The sequence below is a fragment of the Corvus brachyrhynchos genome, unplaced genomic scaffold (assembly GCF_000691975.1).
Source record: "Corvus brachyrhynchos isolate BGI_N302 unplaced genomic scaffold, ASM69197v1 scaffold14, whole genome shotgun sequence".
Lineage (NCBI taxonomy): Eukaryota > Metazoa > Chordata > Aves > Passeriformes > Corvidae > Corvus > Corvus brachyrhynchos.
This window is the reverse complement of record NW_008239110.1, coordinates 3,878,865-3,901,515: the sequence shown is the minus strand read 5'-3', so window position 1 is coordinate 3,901,515 and position 22,651 is coordinate 3,878,865. Positions and strand designations below refer to the sequence as shown.

The 22,651-nt window shown below is 33.7% G+C and overlaps 1 protein-coding gene across 6 annotated transcripts in view; it reads right to left on the bottom strand.

Annotated features, from left to right (window-relative positions):
* Nucleotides 1–22,651, bottom strand: part of GRIK2 (glutamate ionotropic receptor kainate type subunit 2) — a 360,593-nt gene that overhangs the window by 215,466 nt on the left and 122,476 nt on the right. For all 6 annotated transcript variants that reach the window (XR_001863755.1, XM_017739572.1, XM_017739571.1 and 3 more), the window contains 3 exons: nt 9,221–9,402; nt 5,754–5,807; nt 2,787–2,960 (listed from right to left, as the gene is read on the bottom strand). Coding sequence is in view for 5 of the 6 variants with exons in the window: in XM_017739572.1 (XP_017595061.1) it covers nt 2,787–2,960; nt 5,754–5,807; nt 9,221–9,402 (410 nt within the window). In the remaining variant the exon portion in view is untranslated. The remainder of the gene's footprint in view (nt 1–2,786; nt 2,961–5,753; nt 5,808–9,220; nt 9,403–22,651) is intronic.

Sequence of the window (22,651 nt, the reverse complement as noted above, 5' to 3'; positions counted from 1 at the left end):
AAAAATTTGACTTGGAACATTATAAGGGGATGAGATGGAATTTTATAACAACTTTTTATTATATCGGGATACTAAAGGTAAGATAATTAAGAGGAAAATTGTATTCTAGTTAGAGAGTTATACAAGCCTACAGAAAAGACCTTGAAACAACCATTAAGATTGGGAACTCTATGCATCATAAATAAGGAAAAGCAATGTCAGAGTTATATTGATAGTTCAAACTGTCATAAGGGTAAATCAATATGGTGAAAAAGTGAAGGGTAGAAGTACCTTACACATACACAAACACCACTGGAGCTTAAAAACCTTGAAATCCTTAACTGTCTGGTTTTATGGTTTTACACCCCCAGAAAACATTTAGTCTTCACCGAGGTCTCTAAATGTTTTATACAAGCCTCAGGTTTTTATTTGGCATGAGTTTCAGGTGTTTCAAAGTGTGATTAAATGCCATTTAGCTATGTGGTTCAGGCTGAATGCATTCCCATTAAGCAGTCTTTTTGCTAATTTTTTTCTGATTAAGCTGTAGCCTTTATCAACCAGTGAAAATAAAACATATTTCCAGTCCAGCCCATATCAGTTAGAGTATTCCATAGCAGCAATATCTATGGAGAGTCTTTGACTCCCAAGTCCATTTCTGACTTTAAATATAAGTGAACAACAGTGACATGAAAGTCAAATTTTACACACTTAACTGATTTTACAACTTCACTGGTAATAAGTCAGTAAAGTGGTTTATTTTATTCTGAGCACAGAAAGAATATTGTGCAATGGCATCATGATGTGACTTTCACACCTTCCAAATGCACACGCTGTGGATGGTTTTTCTGTATCTAAGGGCCAGATAAAAAGAGCTCTGTAATCTCATAATGCTTGCCAAGATTGCCCTTTAAATATAGTTTAAATATTATCTACATGTCTCAGGTATTTAAAACCCAGGTAATCAAAGAACATTTACACGCTTAATCAACAAAAAGAATGAATAGAAAATATTCATCCCAGTCTGTATGAACACTTGGTTCCACTTAGAGCACAGAGGGCTCTTAAAGGTCCAGAAGAGAAACCACTGTGTTTTTCATGCACTTTTTAATACTTTTCTATCCTGAGGCAAACTAATGGTGTGAAGTATTATTCTTACACAGTCATATACTAGCAATTATAGGTTTCTGCCTCACATCAGAAGCTTTTCTGAGAAAAGCACTTTCTTTACAGCACCACAGGAGATGAAAAACATGCACTGGGCCCACAGAACTTTATTCCAATATTTATTATTCCATTATTTTTTCACCATGGCCCTAAGTTCTCATAAAGTAATTATCAGTAGTGATCTTTGTAAATATCCAATGGTTTGAGATCAGTTATATCTTTGATCAATGCATAAAAGATACAACTACAATGAATGAGAAGAAGTGATGAAAATTTTAAGTTCAAAAAGGAAAAAATAAAAAAAAGAAAGTATTAATGTAAGCAAGGAAGCATGAAACAATGACTTACAGTAATAAGTAGCAGCTATATATAAACCAGATGTATGCTTCACACAATTTTCAGATTTTCAGGGGTTCATTTGCTTGTTTGAAATTATTTAGAAATATGAACAATATAACTTTTAAACTACTGTATGAAGTAAAGTGCAGTGCAAGGAAATTAGTAAACAAAATTTAAAATGTTTCAAGTTATCATGTTCAAGACATTATATACAGTAAGTATATTAAAAAAAAGTTTCTCTCTAAAAAGGGTAATTTTCCAGAAAAAAAATTAAATTAACTTGTTAAAATATTTATTGTAGTTTAGTACCTAATATCTTTAAGATCCTTAAACCTTATCAGTAGAAAAAGATTGTTGATTAGCTGTGTCATGTGGAATAATTAACGCAATCTGATAGATTACTAAAATTCCTGTCTTCAAGAAATAGAATTTGCTATTTTTCAAATGGAAGATGAAAAGCCTAAAGAAAACCAACAAAAAAACCCCAACAAAAACAAACAAACAAAAAAAAATCCCCAAAAAATAAAAAACAAAGCCAAACAAAACCCAACTACTTAAATTGCTAAGTGGCCAAAGTGGAAAATCTTCCAATTTTTGAAGACTAAATCAGACCTAATGTAGGATGTTTTTTAAAATAAATCCCTTCTTGACATTAAAATTCCAGATTTAATTCTAACTAATGGACAGAAACTCACCAAAACCTAACAATGGAAGTTTATATGCAGGAATATAATTGTGATTTTTATGAACTGAAGTGAGGCCAAAGAATAATGGGAATGGAAGGAAAAAGTAAAAATAAACAACCAGATTAATTAATCAGATTGATCTGAAGGCACAGAAAGTGGAAAAGATAGTAAAAAGGTGCTGTTTATAATATAAATAAAATATTTTAAAACAGGATTTATGTAAAAATTTAAAAGTACACATTATGAATTATTATGAATTGTAAATGAATAAGACAAAAAAGACAGAGAAAGAGATAATTGTCATTAGCTTGATTTTTGTCCCATAAAAAATTTTCACCAGCAAATTAGGGAAATACGGACTAGGTGATTTTGACATTTAGAATATGGCATTATAATTTGAAAAAAAAATGCAGTACGTGTAATTTTGAAAAAAATTAATATAGTCATGTATTCAATTTGAAAAATATTATCAGAAATATCACAGTTACTCTCTGACTCATGTTTAAAATAATTTTTGGTTACATACCTCTAAATACTTTTAGTAACAAACAAAAAGCTAAATTTTCTTTTAGCTTCACAAACATATAAAAAAAAGGAACCAAATACTGGTATTCATACCGTCATAAATCCATCCAGCAAACCTGAATCAGGCTTCGGGGGTGCTTGCAAGCGCTCCATAGACCACTTCTCAATGATAGATGACACCTGGGTATTTTCCGTGTTTAGAATTCTGAATCCAGTCATATTAACACCACTGTACCGATAGGGTTCCACATCCAAGGCAAACAGGTCCTGAAAAAATTACCATTGTATAAATTCTGTAATACACTACAATTGCTATTTCAATTGCTGGTCCATCTCCCCAGATGAAGGCATGGTAATTTTCCAGTGCTGTTTATGCTAGGAAGTGTGTTCTGCTTGTCTGGGGGCCCCGGTCTGTGAGCAAGTAACTTGGCTGCCCTTATAGCAGGAGTAATCTGATTCTCAGTGGAAGAACAGACTTTCAGGAAATGTTAGTCCAATTACAGAACTGTATTACTACTAGGTAGGCTAAAATACAACACTAAGCTTAAATATTATTGTTAATTGCTAAATATTAATATTAATTGCTAGTTCTTGAACTTAGAAGAAATCAAACAGATATGAAACAGTAAAATAAACTGAACAAGAGTTTCCTTGCGCTTTCCCTCCCAGTAAAACTTAAACATGTTAATCTTAGGAGGGTACATTGGTGGACGGAATTGGGTGGGGAGTGGGGGTGGTGGTGAGCAGGGACAAGGGAAAAAGTACAAGGCTTTAAATTTAATCAAATTTTGGCTCAAGAAAATAAATTCAAGGGTGTCCTAGTGCTTTGATCAAATCCTAAGACACAATGTAGAAACAGTACTTGACATCAGGAAACTCAGGTCTAAGATCAAGTCTTGAATATGGAGAAAAGAAGGATGTAATCAAGGTTATAGATAACATATTATTTCCCTGTAACGTAGTTTATTGAACATAGAAATCTTCCCCATAATTCATAGCTAGTCATTAATCTAATTTTTAATTTAATTTTTGTTGTCAGGTAGTGTTAGCTGTAACGCTTGCCTGAATCCATTTTGTTTATTGGCTATAGCTGAAGAAGATTAAATATTGTGCTATGGAAAACCAGAATATAACACACATTGTTAACATCACTAAGCCAACAAAAATATCAACCAGTTATCAATCACTACTCATTTTTAATTCTGTAGCTAGCAATTATGATATAATTTCCCATACATAATATTTAAGATATTAAGTTGTGTCAAAATTCATTTAAAATAACCTAATTCACATCCTCTTTACGAAGAAGTAAAACATTTTATTGCAAATGAAATGTTGGACGGAACTAGAACTAAGTTACATTTTTCTCTTTAAAAAATTCTTTCAGTTTTCACTGTACAAGAAGTCAGAACCTTGAATGCAATTTTTTAACCCAAAGACATTCATGTTTACACTGGAATGTAATAAATATACACAATATTATTACGCATATATCACAAATGGACACAGGTCAGTGCATTAATGAGCTAGTGCATTAGATCCTGAATCAATCAAGAGGAGATTACACAGAAGACTGTTGTAAGCACTGTGACTGGAAAATTTATTTGACAGGACTTTCGCCATGTCAGGTAAGAAGCAATTAATATATCAAAACAGCTAAATTCTGATGCAAGTTCCAGAGCTACACTGCAAAATCAAAATCTATCATATGTTTGTGCACAGTAAATTATCTCTTTATAGGTTCAAGTCAATATAAAACTCCTGTGTCCATAGAAAATCTAATGTTCTAATAAGTAAATGACAGAAAATTCTGGTTTTTAAATAGAGGTTTAAGAGTGAAAATTCAATGCCAATGGACAGCATAGCCCTCAAATGAAAAATTTTCATCAATAGGAAAATAAAAGTCTTAAAAATAAAAAAAAAAACCTTTGAAACTTCTATAATCCATTTTTATGGAGGGAAATCTATTTAGTGAGGGAAATTCTATTGCATGCAATCCTCAATCTATAAGTGATAGAACAATTTACCCTTCTAAAATAAGACAGGTATTTTTGCAGGGTTGGCCTTTGAACTTCACAAATTATTTTCCTTTCTATTCAACTAGCTATTTCATGTTAATACTTTCCATGAACTTCTGTTTTGTGGTTTGGAAGAGGACTCCTACCCTACCACAAAGGACTCATTTTCATAGGAACTTAAACATCAATGTGACTTTAAACATCGGTCATTTCAAGCATGGTTTTGTCAAGGCACATCTGTCTCATGTTTTTCTCATACTTTTATTTTAAGAAACGTAATGAACTGCAATCTAATTAGACAAAATTGAATGCAAATTCAAGACAGAGAAATGTACACAACTCTAGAGACTCTGTAGTCCCTAGAATAGTATTTTGCCAACTTTTAAACTGCTTTTTAGTTAGGTTGTGGTAAGCAGGAAAAAGGTCTTCATGTATGTTTGTTATGTTTTGTAAGAGCATTCACATTTTAAATGTTCATTTATTGCAAGTGATAGATCCAAGAATGATCAAATTCCTTCTAAGTTACATTTACAGTGGACACCAAAGAATATTGCATAATTTGTGCACCTAAAAAGCTCATGCGAATTGTTAAGTAAAATGCTGCTAAGATTCACACCAAGTTATTCATGAATCATATGACAGAGAAGAAATACCTTGTAAAATGTTGGATTAAAAATATGGAATATATGAGTAAATTTTAAAATGTCATAATCTTCACATACAAATAACTAAAAGATAAAAAGGACAAAATGCATAAAATAAACAATGATTTATGAATTATACACTTATCCTTCCTTGACAGTAAAAAACTGCAGTGCTACAGTCAGATGCTTTTTCTGGTCTACCAGTTTCCAGGGCACACTATTGAACAATAATTAAACCATCCTGATGAGTTTTCACTGAAAGTAAGAAGACTCAGCAAAGAAAACATCTTGCACTCACACCCCATTCCAGAAAGAACTTTTCCACTTTCTTAAGTAATATAATTAGGAAAGTAACATCTTTGTTTTATGTCATCACTATGTTTTTACAAGCCACTTACCAGTGTGGTAAAGATATAGTGGTAGTATTCTGTCATCATCCCCATAGCTAAAGCCTTGAAAAAATAAACAAAAGATTAATGTTTCTGAGGCCACATAATACATTTTTACCACACTTACTTTGCAAATGAAATGCTGCAAAAGAACACTACTAAGATCAGACTATAGGGTTGGAATTATACTAAAATTAGGTCAAGCAAGTCATTTCTTAGCAGTTAGAGAAGATTACTGACTATTAAAGGAATTTATGAACCAGATCTTCTGATAGAAAGAATATTATTAGGCTGTTTAGTGCAGTAAATGTAAAAGAGGCTTGTATTTTTACATACTAATGGATACATTAAGTTACAACACAAAATTTGAGTCGACAATATTTTCATTCATTATTGAACCCTTCCCTTAAAATGAATTACCTAATAGGATTTTTTTTCTATTTTGATGAACAATACCATGCATTTAAAAGAAGGACCCAAGCTATATTATACATGTGCACATTTTTCCAACCATGGAAGAAAATTATCTTGAGTCAAATTTTGAACAGCAAGATAGATACCACTTAAATAAAATTTAAGAACAAATATTCATAGAATTACTTTATAAATTCAGGTATCTATCCAGTACCTTCTTCACTCTTGTTAACTATGTAATACCAAGGAGTTTTTGGTAAACTGTGCATTTTAAAAATTCGTGCTTTCCTCTCAACTGCATAAAAACTAATATTTGTAGATAAAATCTATGTCTCATCATATTTATTCATGAAGGGCATTTTCTCCTGAAAAGCATGTATCTTCATGCTCTGCACAAAAGCTGCCTTAGTATTTCTTCCTTTCCAGGAATTATCAAAGGAATGCTTTGCTAAGTTGCTACCAGATGGACCTCTTTAAAGACACTGAAGGCCACAATTACACTATTGGGACAATACCAGAATTTGTATTAAAAAGAATTGTCAGCGTTCTGAAGACTATGGGAGACTTTTTACTTGTGACATTGCCCAAAAACTGATTAAATGAATAGACTATATGATCCTTTCCAGGGGAAAAAATCTAAAACTAATCAAATGCCAGTTGCAGATCAGATTTTATATTTTAAACAAGATTTTGAAAGAAAACACATTGTTTTTCCAAAGAATGCCTATACTTGTGTATTTAGAATTCCACAATAGTACTTAGAACTATAGTGTTCCAGTAGCAGTTAAATTCTCTTAAACACAGGAAAACCACATTCCTATGAGAAATATTATAACTTTGTTAGGAACCTTACAACTACCAACATTCTTAGCTTTTAGAAATTTTTTTTAATAAAACCAAAGTATCTTCCTCTATATATGTAATACATTTGCAGTCACCTATATCATAACTGCTTCTAATCAAGTCTTTCATACTCCAAAGGATCCCTACACAACATCCTACGCATGTTCTTTATTCTGCTATGCAATGATGCTGCCTCTTTTCCAGGTCTTCCTTCTTTCACTTTCTCACTTCTCTAAAGATCTCACTTCTTTTTCCTCTTCAAACATTGTAATTTCTCTGTTCTCATTATTACAGTGCTTCCCTAACCTTTTAAATTATGTATGGGTTCCCTGGTTGCCTGGTGATGTAGATAACAGTGAGATTTGCCTTAATTTAAGTATGCTTGTCTGATTAATGGGATTTTTTTTTTACTTTTCATTACGTATTTTTGGCCAGCAAAGAGTAGTTGCCATTTCACTGGGCTCTCAAGGTACTTTGTTTTTTCTATTTTCAACTTGTGTTGTCTTCCACCACCTTCACTGTTAATCTTTCCAATCATCGTCTCAAGCTGAAACTCCTTGTCATGTCTCCCCAGATTCATCCCTCCCTTACCAGGAAAAAAAGTGGATCAGGTAATAATTCAGAAATAGATATATAAAGATTTTTTTTCAATAATCACTTATAAACACTATATTTGGAATATTAACACTAAATAATAAATATATTCTCAAAATCCCTTGTGTCAATTTTGACAGCAAGTGCTCACATTCAGCTTCAGAACCACAAATTTTAGGCATATTTAAAGAATTGCAGTATAGGACCTGAATGAAAAAGTAAAAATCTACAGAATCTGTATAAAGATCTAAACACTCATGAAAGAATTTTTTCTGTATCTTCCCTCTGTAATCTTTAGGATGAGCAGCATACTTTGATAGAACAGTTTACAGTTTGATTTAAAGAGCCTGAGTCCTCACTCTTAGGACCTGGGACATGATTAAAGATACAATGCTTTTAATTTTGTTCCCATTTCCTTCTATTCATACATTTTTCACAATATTGTATAGTGTGAAATAAAAGTTCCTTTTCACCTAAAAAGTGCTAGGTACTGTATAAGTAATGTATCTTGATGGAGTAATTGTTAGTATTGCATCTTAATATTGCCATCACAATCTGCATTGTTTACATTTAAAATATTTAAAATAATGAAATGTACATTTAATGATTTGGGCTAAAGAACTAGAATAACTAGGCTTACATTTAGAAAAAAACACCAGCAGAGGTTTAAAATTACTAGGAATTAATAAAAGTTTTTCAATAAATGAACAATAAAGAAAAGAAATTATATTTTACGTGTAGGTTAACTAGCAATTTTAATTGTACCCGCAATAATACCCATAAGTACCCCTAATGAGATGTATATTTCCAACTCTTAAATATATTTTGCTTTCAATTTAGACCCTACAGTTTTCCAGCAAGCATAATAAAAACATGAATTAAAGCCACTAAAAGCTATGCATTAGAAGTGTAGAACACTGTTTCAGTTTAGGTATTCTCCTTATCCTCTTTATTGGAAGTCATAGCTTAATTAAAAACTATGGGGAAGATGGTCTCTGAGCCAGTTAAGTATCTGGAATTCAGCTGTATCTCACCTACTCATCTTACTTGCACACAATATTTTCAAAGCATCTACCCAAATGTACTTGGGTGTTTTGTAGTTCCAAAATTAGTGCAAAGAGAATATGGCTCTGATAGGGATATCAATTCTGTCCTCTCAATGGAAGACATTAATAGTGTCTATTGGTAACACTCTATTCAGATATCACTACCTGATTAGGAATACACCTCTTGGAGGCCTCAAATAAAAATATATATATAAATAAATATATACATACATGCATACAGATTTGATACATAAAATAACACTAAGCAAGCATTTAGAACCATGCTTAAAGCATCAATTTTCCAAAGTACCAGTTCTTCATAGTTGAAAGAATAATATTCCTTCATGTTCCTCCTGAACATAAATTGATTAATCTGTTTCTTTATAAAAACATAATTAAAGCACCTATGATTTGTGTCACCAATAAAATTACCTCTGAAAGCCTTGACTGATTTTCAGTTAGGCCTCAATAAAACTGACATACAATTTCCCTGCTTGTTAAATACCATTAGGTCTGGATAATACTTTTATGTATTAGGGATGACAAAGATTAAGCCATCTAAAGCAAAATGAGGATTACCTGTTTCAAGATGCCTGCTGCCATTTCATGGCTGCAGTCAAAGATTACATGGAATTCTTTGCCTCTTTTCATCTCCTTTAGCAATGGCTTTGCATCTTTTGTGTCAGCTGGTAACTGACGGATTTTTAGTCTTAGGTTGTACCGTGATGGAGCCTTGATGAGCTCTTGTAATCGAATGAGACCTTAAAGAAAACAGGAGTCAGGAGAAAAGAAAATTATCAAAACAAGAACCTGAACTGCTAGCAGGAGAACATACTGTAAGCATTCAAAGTTTCCTGATTTTTTTTCCCTTCTCTGTTGGTTGGAACTGATACACAAAAATGTTATGAAAAAGAAAAATTAAGTATCTGTACTCCCAACACTTTATCACAAGTCTCTTTTCCCTTAATATTAATGGACAGTGAGCAGCCTCAGTTAGGATTACCTTAAGACAGACAAATCTTCCTCCAGCATTATCATGCAGTATGACATTCCTCTTCGTAGAACATATTACTCTAATTCAATTAAAGCCATATCCCAGACTAATAGTTTTTAATCAGACTAGCCAGTCTCTGAACTAATAAATTAAGTTTACATACAAAGTTGTGAATAATTTCAGCACTGTAGAACATTCTCATGTGAATCTGTTCTCATATTTCTATACTGAACCACTTTTCAAGAACAGCAAGAGACAAAAGCAGCTCTACACTACTCTGCAAGTTTTGGAATCAAAACAACTCCAGAACAAAATTTACTATGTTTGTGGAAGTGACTTTGAAATTAATTTGATTGTATAAAACATTACAGTGATTCCTGATCAAGTTTTCTGTACAAGTGCTGAGTATTTTTAATACAGCAAGTGTTAAAGGGAAGACTGATTGTTCTTTCTCTACTGCAAACTGTTCTTTCAAAGCATTGTTTACTCAAAAGGGCAGAGTCCCTAATATGCATGTTTTATTCATATTTTCAGGTGTTACACCAATCATCTTTGTTACACTTTTGGAGGTGGGATGGACCGTTAAGCTGTCAAGGAACTTTGAGATGGGATGGAAAGGGGAAAAGTGATGCTGCTTTTCTCTCTGTAGCAAGCTTAAGTTACAAAATTTTAGTAAATGAATGTAAGAAACTACAAATTGACAGGTCCCTTGATCTATCCCCATTGCTTGCACCAATAAAATACAGTTTTGGTCTTTTACTGTTGGTCCAAGATTTGTTACAGAATGACAAGAAGTGTTTTCTTGCCGAAGGAGTTTTTGAAGTAAATGTCCTCCAATACCCTAATGAATTAAACATTTAGTTTAATTAGTCTGAGAATCACAGAATATTCTAAGTTGGAAGGAACCCACAAGGACCATCAAGTCCAGCTCTTAACTGAATGGCCCATACAGGGATTGAACCCACAGCCTTGGTGTTATTAGCTCTGTACTCTAACCAACTGAGATAACCTCAAGAAACAGTAGTGGCTGGAATCCAAGAATTCCAAAACTTCCAGGCTTTGTTCTGTTCCAGAGCATTACCCAAGAACATCAGTCCCTAAAGGTCCTAACTGGGCTGTTCAAGAATTTAAAAAAAAAAAGTTGTAATCTTCATAAATCTTATCATTATTGGACTACCTCAGAGAATCCCACCAAAATGTGAAATAGAAGATTTACAGATGCAGGAACTAATACTGGAGCAATTAAGGGCTGACAAGGAGAATACTATTACAGTGTCTGCCTTCTGTATTACTTATGTATCTGATAGAGAAGTGATGAGCAATAAACAAAGTACCACATTGGAAGGCAGTACAAAAGATAGAAAGCTACCAAAGCAACCTGAGTGTGAGGATATGGGGAAGAAAACCTATGAATGCACATCTGTTCAGTGCACTGACTGGACCTCAGTGCTGGGACAGTACAGATGAGCAGGTAAGTACATGAAGAAGTATTTATGTCTTCAATAACTGTCAATAACAAATAGTAACCAATGAGATTTCTCAAAATATATTTTAAGATAAATTAAATCTGAGAAATAAGCAAATTCCAGGGGTTTCGAAGCTATGTTTCTTCTCCTGTCCTCATCAATGTGAAATAAAAAGCAAACTTAAACTTTTAATGTGTAGTCTTGTTCATAGTTCCTACGTGTAGCAGAATATTTAATTTTATTAATAGTTACAGTGAGCACATACTTCCATTTTTAAAATTTTAACATATATATTTCACCATGTTTCCAGCCACCAGCATTTGTAAAGTTCAGATGGATTATGGCAGAGAACAAAGCATGTTCCAATCTACTAAATTGCTCACTTCAGTAGTCCTCTTGGCCACCCACTATCAGGAATAAACTTTTTACTTGCATATGTTCAACCCCTTCCAGCTTGCTGGGCTCTCAACAGGATGATTTTGGAAAACAAAACCCCCTCACTTGCAAGGGACTGAAGACATGCCACTCTGTGGAGAGTGCATGGTGTGGGGTGCTATTGTGAAGGTGTGTCACAGGTGGCAAGTACCACTGCCACAGTTACCCTACAGCTCCTCGCTGAAGAGATTGACCTCACAGAACAAAAGAAAATCAGACAAAGCTGAGCATACCTTACTCTGGTACTTTTTATTTCTTTGGTAAAGTGTTGAGAAGCAGGATTTCCTCATTCAGGCATTAGTGGGAATGGAGAGCAAGTAAAGGCTTTCCAGTTCTGGATCACACTTCAAAAGCTGGATCTTTTAAATACTAATTAAAGGCTAGAAGTTTCCTTCTACACTGTATCTACCCTTCGGAATGTAGCATTTGTGTTTTAAAAAGTGTGCAAAACAATAGATTTGTTTCACTGGAAAGTAAAGCCCACCAAAATAATTTCCTGAAGAAAAATGGCATAATTCATCTAAAAACAAACAAACAAACAAAAACACTACCATATGCAAACAAAAACTTTTCTAGATTAAATATTGAGCAGGGGATCATTATTTGTAACCAAATTAAAAATTAAGCACTGGAAAGATACAACCTAAAAGAGCAAGGTCCTATATATAAACTACATCACTTGGGTTCATCTACAGACAATAAAAGCTTACCAGCTTCTGGTTGTCACTGATCTTCTCTTCCCTTGAACACCCTAACATACTGGCTTCTGCAAGAGTAGTTTCTGCAGTAGCAATGGGCAAAAGAAGTTCCAGGGGAACAAAATATTGCACAGTTGAGAAGTAACCACGCAATCCACATATGATATAAATTCTGCCACTATCCTTTAATAACAATCTGTTTGAAATTCAATATTTCACTGCTATCAGACATCATATGTTAAAGGCTTTTTACAGTAAAACTAAAGCCTTGGAGTAACAAAAAACGACATCTACCTTATTTAGTCTCCTTAACAGATAGTCCTGAATACATCAGGTGAAGTCGGACAAATTAAGTGTTTGCTTTCATTTTTAAATGTTACCAAAATTTGTTCTATTTTTTCACTTCCTCCATTTGGATGATTGAGATTCCTAAGACTCAAAGAAGATTGCTGGTTCCTGCTGTGTGTAGTTTGTCTGTGGGACTCAATTTCTACCCTTCTATCCTCTGTACATATAGGTGAGGGCCAGAGTAGTTTTAGGTAAAACAAACATGTTTCTACATTAACTAAGATTTTTGAGCTACTGTTAATACCAAAGTTTCATTGCTGTTGTCTGACATTAGAGGAAATGTCATAACAAGTTGATTATGCAGGATAAAAGTAACAAGCTGTCACGTACTGAGAAATAAAAGTTTCTGAATCAGAAAGGGACAGTTTCAAAAGGACACGTATATAGCTTATCAGAAGAAGAGGTATCAGAGCCTGCAATGAAGGGAGGAATATAATTCAAGAACTGTAAGGACTATGAAGCTAAGGATAAGATAAGTCCTTTCTTCACCATGATTTTGAGGAGATCTAGAATTTTTTTAATTGAATACTTGTCTAGAATAATTTTTAAATAATTGATTTAAAATATAATATGAATTTCAGGCCTCAGATGAAAAGGTGACCTGTTATTTTATTAGGATTTACAAGACCCCAGTGTAATGCAAAAAAAAAACCCAACAAAAAACTTCCAAAGCAAACAGAATACAACCATTTGCATGTATAAGCTCCTAAAAAAAATCTATTTTACAACAGTATAGAAATAATAGCTGCATTTTGGGAATGTACTTCCTGCATTTTCTTTCACCAGGGACACCTTTTTCCTGTCCCTTTAAACTCTCAATTCCTTCTTTTAGCAGCCACTGTGATAGAGCCCTACCTCTGAATGGCTGGGAAGAGTGCGGTGTGAGTAACTCTTTTCAGAAGCTGCCATCAATTCATCTTTAAGGAGAATCCTGAAGGAGCAGTTTGTGAGCTCTCCAGCTGGCATCTTCCTCCAAAGAGATCAATCACATTACCTCCTCGACATGTTCAACTTCAACCAGTCCAGGAAGCAAGAGACTCAAGTTTGTTTTAAAACCTGTCTCCAGCTCAGCAGTCTTGCAGGCCATTGCTACGCCACCTGGCCTGCTCATCAAACTATTTATCATTTCCATTAATGCTGCCTTTGTGCTGCACAGGAAGAATGCAAGCAAATGCACTTTGCAATAGGCTGAACACATGAACCTTTTTCTGTACGAAAACACTAATGCTCTTTAAAAGGCTACTCCTTATCTTCACCACATCAAAAATTTCAAAAACTAATAATATACTGCTTTGCAGAGCCACCAGTGAATAGCCTCTCTATTTTTAGCAAGTTGTTTCTTCTCACACCTCTCTGTACTCTTCTTCTTCCCTGACAGCCCCCTGCCCAGTTTTTTTGGTTATGTCTCAGAAAAATCTCATTGTGTATTGGGCTTTGAAAGGGGTATGGGTAGAAGGGAGGAGAACACTGGTTTATTGGCATTGATAGAATGTTTCGCATCAACTGGAACAATTCATTGCTGCAAAATAACTCACTGAGATTACCCGTGAACTCTAAAGCTTAGTTTTATCATTCTCACCTAAAAGAAAAACCCCTCTAGTGAAAGGATTACAAAGAAATTGCACTAGCTAGCAGGGGTTCTCAAACAGTGGGCTGTTCTGTGTTCTCTGTGCTGTTATATCTAATACAGCAACACCATTAAGAAAAGCACAGAGAAAATAGAGACAAAGGATAAAGACAGCTTGATGGACCTTTCATATTTATTAATATTAAGCTTTTTTACTGCATTAAAATCATTTCACTCAATTCCAGCAGTGTAAACCATCCTTAAAATGATCATCAGTTATATTTAATCCCATTAAGATACAGTAGCAATGGTATTTTTAATGGAAAAAGTTCTAAGATATGTAGTCCAGAAAAAAGAATTGTCTCCTCACTGCAAACATAATTAATGCAGCTCCTTGTTAGTAGTTTTAGAGTCCGACATTTTAGCAGGATTTTTCAATCTTGTAGGTGAAAGATTGGAAAGCAATCAGAATAGTACGTGTATGCATGTATATATTTTACAAATATTAATGCATCAGAGTCTGATGCCATCTGCAACTTGCAATATTTAAAATGTACTATGATTAGTGGCAATGACATGAAGAAGAGTTCAAAGATATCTAGTCTTATGTTGACTTATTTTTCTGTTAAACTTGACTTCTACAAGGGAAACAATAGTACTGTATCAGTAAAAAGAAGGAAATGTGTCTAGTAAATGACTTCAAAAGAATTTTTGCCAAAGAAAATTCTATTTAACAAGCCCTTTGTCAAAAATATAGCTATTCTGCTTCAATTGTCTTTAGCTGAAAATTTAAAAATTAGATTCATGAGGGCAAGCCAATACACAAGAGTCACCCATGATAATAGTAGTATTTGCTCAAATGACTTCTGGAGGTGTATTTGTGCAACATAATTTCCTTTTGGGGGAAAAAATGCAGATGCATAAATGGTGCACAATGTCAAACTACCTATATCTACGCACTTATCTCCTTATCAAACCATGCAGTAGTGACTACTCCCCGAACTCTTCCTCTGAGATACAGAAGAACTACTGTTTATAAATCAGAACAGCCTTAGGCTATGTTGACATGTTCTGTCACATCCTAAAGAATTCATTCCAAGTTCCACATTGCCCATATGTGGTTTTTTGGCTATACAAACACATTTAAAGAGTTTACACTGCAGTAGTTTGTGCTTTAGAAAAATATAATTTGATCATCAAGTTGGGATTTTTGAGGAGAGGGACAGGAAAGGGTGGGGGGGTTAGTTAATATAGTTCTTTTGAGCATATCACTAACCAAAAGTTTTAGTCACCCTGAAAAGACAGTTCTGGACCACTGAGTATGAGAGGAAAAATAAAATTTACATTATTTCCTACTGAAAATATTTTCAAAAACTGTCTCTTGGATGGTAGCCATGCCAGTAATCAGAGAAAACTTTTCATTCCAGGTAGTTTTCTTCTTACATTTGTTTTCCCAGATTGTGCAATAGAATAGAATCATAGAAACATTCAGTTTGGAAAAGACCTCCAAGATCATAGAGCCCAACCTTTGACCAAACACTACCATGCCAACTAAGCCATAGCACTAAGTGCCAAGTCCAGTCCCTTCCTTGAACACTTTCAGGAATGGTGACTCCACCATCTCCCTGGGCAGCCTGTTCCAATTCTTAATATCTGAGAAAAATACTTCCTTCTAAAACAAACAAAAAAATAGACAGAACTATATTTTTAATTAGACATGTGTGTGCAGGTATGCATATGCATTTGAAATACAAACCTCATTATTGTGGAAGATTTAAAAGTGCCTAGACTAGGCCAGAAAAAACAAACAAACAATAAAAAAACCTCAAACCCTGATGCCCCTTCTTTTGGACTTAAAAAAATATAATTTTTAAATAATTACTTAGTACAGAAAAGCACAAGTGTTTAAAACTATATTCATGACTAATATTGAAGTTGCAATTACTTAAATGACATATATAGAAGAGACTACCTTTAGGGTTAAAAAAAAAAAATCACTGAACAAGAAAACTATGGATCCAGGTTTAACTCCATAGACAGTCAAGATTTTTTTTTGATACTGTGCATATCACTTAATTTTTCTGTTTCTTGGGTCTTAGCATCAGAAATTTAAATGCATTGTACTGCTGTTTCAGCATAACCAGCTGTAACTGAAGAGCAAGGCAATAATCAGCTTTATTGTTTTCCTTAAATATGCTAAGCAAGCACATCAGAGCATGGGTGCGAACATCTTTCTTTTATAGTTGTAAATAGCCAATCCCAATTCACCTTATTTACAGTAACAATTCTTTTCTAATAAAGGCTTTGCAGTACTGCAGTGGAAAAAAGCCCTCTACTTCATCCAACACAGTTCCACAAGAGAGAATCAATGTGCTACTAAAGTTCAGAGAAGGCCTTCAGTTCATGGAACAGTTTTGATCTTGAAGATCACCATACCAAGACGAAGAAAATTTTTTTCATGCCATCTAAGTACTTATCAGATAAAGCATACGGCAGTTAGAAAAAAATAAAAATAAAAACTCAGTCCTGTCCATCCTTTCCTCACCTCTGCATCTAACATGTGAAAATGTAAGAAAAAAATAACATAATTGAAGGAAATGCTGAAAGTTAAGACAACATTATGTCTTATTAAAATATTAGATTTGCCATGGTTTTCTAGTCTCCAGCTACATTTGACATTTATATATGTCAAATGCCCTATTATGATATGCCTGATTTGAAATGTTGTTATTCTGTTTTCTAAACATGTTTTTTTGAACATTTTCATAAAATTTTATCATTAATTCAGTATTATGATGGTGACAGCAATAAGAATTAACAGTCCTGGGCATTTCAAAATAATTATAATAATTGTATGAAATACGATCTCTCAAGTGCCTGATCTATGAGCAGCGCAGTTTAATGAGGGTGAAGAGGGGGAAAAAAGGGCTGTATTACAGTCAAAGGATAAAAGATTTTGTCAAAGATGTCAGAATCAATGGTAAAAGATGCAGTAGAACAAGTTAGCAATTCCTAGACATACCACAGAAGAATTACTAGTGTATCAAACTATACAAAGCTAAATAAAAAAAACACTGTCTACTATAAATCAAAATTGACTTAGCTTGAAAAGACACATAAATTAACATACTCAGATGAAATTTCCACTAGCTTAGCACATTTATTCTTGGAAACAAAAGCAGTTATATTTTTGCTTTAAAAAAAAAAGAATTTCTAAGAGTGCAAGAGAAAAGATAACTCTATAATTGAAGCTGAAATGAATTAAGACAGTAATATTTGAACTGAGTGACTGCAGAGCAAGTCACAAAGGGTCTGACATCACAACTGTATTTCACAGTGCTCCCCCAACCAGAGGACAAAATATGTAACACTGAAATAGGAGTAAAAGTGTACTTAAGTTTGGATAAATCTTAAATGTATGCCCCATACAAGATATGAAACTGATCTTTTCTCAGTTTTTCACTTAGCTGAGTAAAAAAACTCCTCTTTCATTTTTCACTTAGTTTTCCTCGCACATATTTCTGTATTTGGACATAATAAAAAAGTTTTCAGTCTTCATGAAAGAAACATTTATTTTGATCTTGTGTTCCCAAGGCAATTTTCTGTAAGATTTAAATTTTTAAGTTTATTCAAACCCACAAAAGCAAAACAATTTAAAGCACTATTTTGAATATGTTCATTGTTATAACTTATGGAAATATTACCTCCGCCTCTGTTAATAAATAAATAAAATTTATTTATTTATTTATTAAAAATTTATTTATTTTAAACCCATAGTTGTGTTTTTGTAATACTGAGTCTTGTTGCAGTAAGTCCAAATTCAATTACTGGCCAAAATATGGGTGAGGGCTGTAGTACAAGTTTTCCTGAAAGATAGGATAGAATCATGCATTTTGTTAACTTACTAACATTTATTTTACTTTTCAAAAAATTAATGAAAATCTGTAATAGAATTATTTTCAAAGAACAATTACAGGTCCATTTACCAAAAAAGAATAGAATTTAACTCTCTCTCTTCAGAAAACTAGCTAAAATAATTATTAACATTCAAACTGCATAAAGACTAAAAGTGTTTGAAAGTAAAATTTTAACTTTATAACATCCTCCACACTGCTGACATATTCATATAGCACTAGAAAAATATTTTTGAACTTTATTGAATAAATGGTGCAATAACTGTCTTAGTAAAGGAATACACCAACCAGCTACATCCAAATACCACAAACAGGTTTAGCACACAACTACTAATTGCATTTTCACTTGAAACTACTGTGCACAGCACTTGAAACACTTTGTATTTAAAAGACACTATGGAATGTGTAATCAGCGAGGATAATATATCTTCATTGTCCAAATTATTAGTGCTATTAATTATGATAAGTTCATCAAATTTGAATTTATTAAAGAAAGCTTAAAAAATCTATTGTCTTCAATAAAAATATTTAATAAAAGTGTTACAAATGCTGTAACCTCTCTGAACTGGTGACTGAAAAGATGTGGAACAGAACTACATGCCATTCCAGCTTATATGCATGGGAAGCTTCAAGTCCATTTTGTTCTCATCAGCAAACATACCCCTCCTTTAGATACTCATTCCATCCATTCCACCAAAGCAACACAGAATAATTATCAATTGATCATGCACGAGTTAGAAATGAACAAGCATAGTTTCATTTAACTATTTCATTTAGTTAAATGAAACATTTCATTCTGTGCTAATACCACCCCACTCTCTTTGATACGATTTATGTACAAATTCATTTATTTACAGAAAAGGTACCCACCTAGCCCTTCGTAAGCAACCAATACTGCGAATTCTGCATCTGCTTCAAAGAACCAGAATGAATGCTAGCTAAAACTGCACAAGTCAAAACAGTATAAATATACAAAAGTACACACAGATGAAGTTTTCATCTGTACATAATATAAATATAAATCCAGTTTGAGGAATCACTGTCAGTGGAGTAACTTAATATTCATTTATAATTTAATGTTTCTGCACATTTGATAGAGACGTTAGTCAGCACCAGTGGTAGACAATAGTCCTGATACAGGCTTTGAAGGTCACCCTTACCTGTCCTTCTGTTCTGTCTAGGAAAAGCAGTTGGAAAACATTGATGTTGAAAAAAATTAAAGAATAAAAAAAAATAATAGTAAAAAACCCAACACCACCCAGAAGAAACACCAACAAACCACTCAACTCAGGAGGTGGATTTTCCATAGCCTTTCAAGGACACCAGTTATTTTTTTCTATCCTAAATGTTCCTAGCTGAATCCTTTCTGCTACAGTTTTAAAAAGATGTCTAACTATTCTCTAACATAAAGGATAGTTTCTTTGTTTCCTTTCGCAAGACCTTTTTGTCCACTTCCCCTACACTAAAGTAACACTCTTACAGTCTTCTCCTCCCAGGTCATATTTTCCTTAACCTTTCCTTTCCTTCTGATCTCAAGAACCCTCATCTTTGCAAAGAGCAATGTAATAAGATGTGATACTTTTTTTTATGCAGATGAAATTTTAATTACCTGGCAATTTCTTACACATGAAATTCCAGGTCAGATACCTGGAAGCATTCAAAGTTATGCTTTCCTTCTCACAATGCCATTGTTGTCTTATCCACACTGTGACCAAGTCTTACGCTTGAGAGAGACCTATTAAAATATTTTAACACAAATTATATTCTCTAGAGTATTGTAACTGCTGAGAGTGCCACCTGCATATGTAATTTATATACTCTTCATACCAGAAAATGAACCTTGCAAGTCTATCTTTTCAGTAAGATGTAACCAATCTATTTACGTTTATTACTCTTTATTTGTATCCATTTGACAACACTTGAATGAAGTACTTATTGCCCTAATTTGCATATATGAAGGTCAACTTGAACAGTTTGGCTTTCTTAACTCAATATATATCACATCAACTGATTGTTTTCCTTGCCCACAAGGCACACTGACCTGGCAAAGGAGGAAGTTTTACATTATCTGCTCTTGATAAAAGAAACCTCTCAGTTTGCTCAAACTTAACACTTTGAGACATTTTTAGTGCTTACAAGTAAACAAGGGGTTTTTTTCCCCAGGAACAGAAGTTCAGTTAACTGGTGTATTTAAAAAAATAACAACCAAAAAAAAACCCAAAAAACCAACCCCCTCCCAAAAAAAACCACAAAACCAAACCAAAGTAAACAATACAAAGCAAAACAAAAAACAAAACCAACAATAATAAGAACAAAACAAAACCAACCAAACAAAACCCAACAAACAAATTCATACTACAACTTACAACTTCATTCTACCCAATTTTAAGCAGGTTCCAAGTTAGGAAGGAAGTTATTTGGAGTAGGTGGATGATTTAGATGTTAATTAAACATAAGGAACCAGGGTAAGTGTACTTCAAATTCTGGACAAATATCAAAGTTGGGATGAACCTGAGCTCGCCTACCTTACCCAAACTCCTTGAACTTTGTCTACCATCCCTATGTTCTCAAAAGGTAATTATTTAAAGACTGAATCACTTCATTTTAAAGTTTTTCAAAAGTCTCTTGTTCCAATAATTTGAAAACTTAAGTCCCTTGATAATTGTTGCTTCTTTTTAATCAAGTTTGGTATTATTTACTCTTCATTTCAGAATCCAACTAATTCTGTTGGGAGAAATTACAGTTTTAACATTATTCACTTAATCATCATAGAATCATAGAATACTCTCAGCTGGAAGGGACCCACAATGATCATTGAAGTCCAACTCCTGGCCCTACACAGCACAACTCCAAGAATCTCACCACTTTCTTGAATTCTATTTAGTACATTTTGCTGCTTTGCACTTTCCTAATAATAAACCATTATTTTTCATTCCCAAGCATTGACTCACTATCAGAAATACCACAAGAACTTATCATACATGTGCATTCAGAATTTTCAGTATTTAAAATGTCAACATACATTATAACCTCTTTCTAAGACTGTTGTAAAAACTATGTCCTTCTGTACTTCCTTTCCCAGTAAACACCTAGTTTGACATATTTGTTGCTAGTAAAACACTGTCTTTGGCTAATTTTGTTAGATAATCCTAGAAGGAAGGGAAACAAAAGACTTTTCTGTTTATTTTTAACAGCTTAGTGATTGTTTCAAATCTTGGTCCACAGCAATGCAAATCACAATAATACTCTTTTGTGATTTCGTTCCTCTGTACCCAGCAGATATCTCCTACTGTACTGTGGACTGAGCACCCCAGATTATTTTTAAGAAATCTCACCTTATTTCTGCCTGTCATCTATTATTCTTAAACAAACTTTGCCTTTCAAAACTATCAAAATTTCAAACCTGAAATATATTCTACTGAATGCCAGCCATGTCAGTTTATAAGTTTCCGTTATAGATCACAAAAATTTAAGTCTTGTCTTCTAAATTGGGGTGAAATGTACTGTTATTACAGCAGTTTCAAACCTTCACATACAGCATTCTCAACTCTCATTCCTTTCCTCTCAGAACAGACCATCGTGTATAGATGTGTTTATAAAGGAGAACAACTTTTCACGTAAATTGAGATGTTGCTTAATTCCCTTATACAGAAGCAGAGACAACCAGGCCTTTTCAGACCAACACATTTTCTTTGTCTTCTCAGTTTCCAGTTCTCTCAAGTATCTTAAAGAACTTTTCTCATCTTTATAGTGCACTATGTATATTCTCCTTAAAAAGAAATTTCCTCCCTAGACAAAATTTACTTTGAATCACTTACAAGCTTTTTCTCCTTAATCCTTTAGCAATATTGCCCACCTGCCATCCCTCCACATCCATGTCACCCACAAGATATTTAATTCCCCTGAGTTTAAATTTATATTAACTGCAAAAGTAACTATCCTTCAGTAGTAGAAGTGCAGGGTAAAAAAAAAGAGGAAAAAACCCAAACACAACAAACCACAAGACGTAAGATATCTGGAAATAAGCATGAAAAATGTAATAGAATAATTCATTTGGAAGAGACCTACAACCACCATCTTGTCCAACTGCATGACCAATTCAGGGCTGAACAAGTTAAAGCAAGCTAAGGTCATTGTCCAAATGCATCTTAAACACAGACAGGCTTGGGGACATCAACCACCTCTCTAGGAAGTCTGTTACAGTGTTTGACCAACCTCTTAATAAATAAATATTTCCTAATTTCAAATCTGAACCTCCCCTGACACAGCTTTGAGCCATTCCCACATGCTCTGTCACTGGATATCAGGAAGAGAGATTAGCACCTCTCTCTCTCTTCTTCCCCTCTTCAGGAGGCTGCAGAGAGCAATGAAGTCGCCCCTCAATCTCTTTTTCTCCAAACTAGACAAGCCCAAAGTCCTCATAGGACACCATGCCTTCCAGCCCTTTCACCAGCTTTGCTGCTCTCCTCTGGACACATTCAAGTACCTTAATAATATTTTTAAATTGTGGGGCCAGAACTGCACACAAAATCAAGGTGAGGCCAAAATAATGCCAAATACACAAGGAATTAGATCATGAGAATTTTAA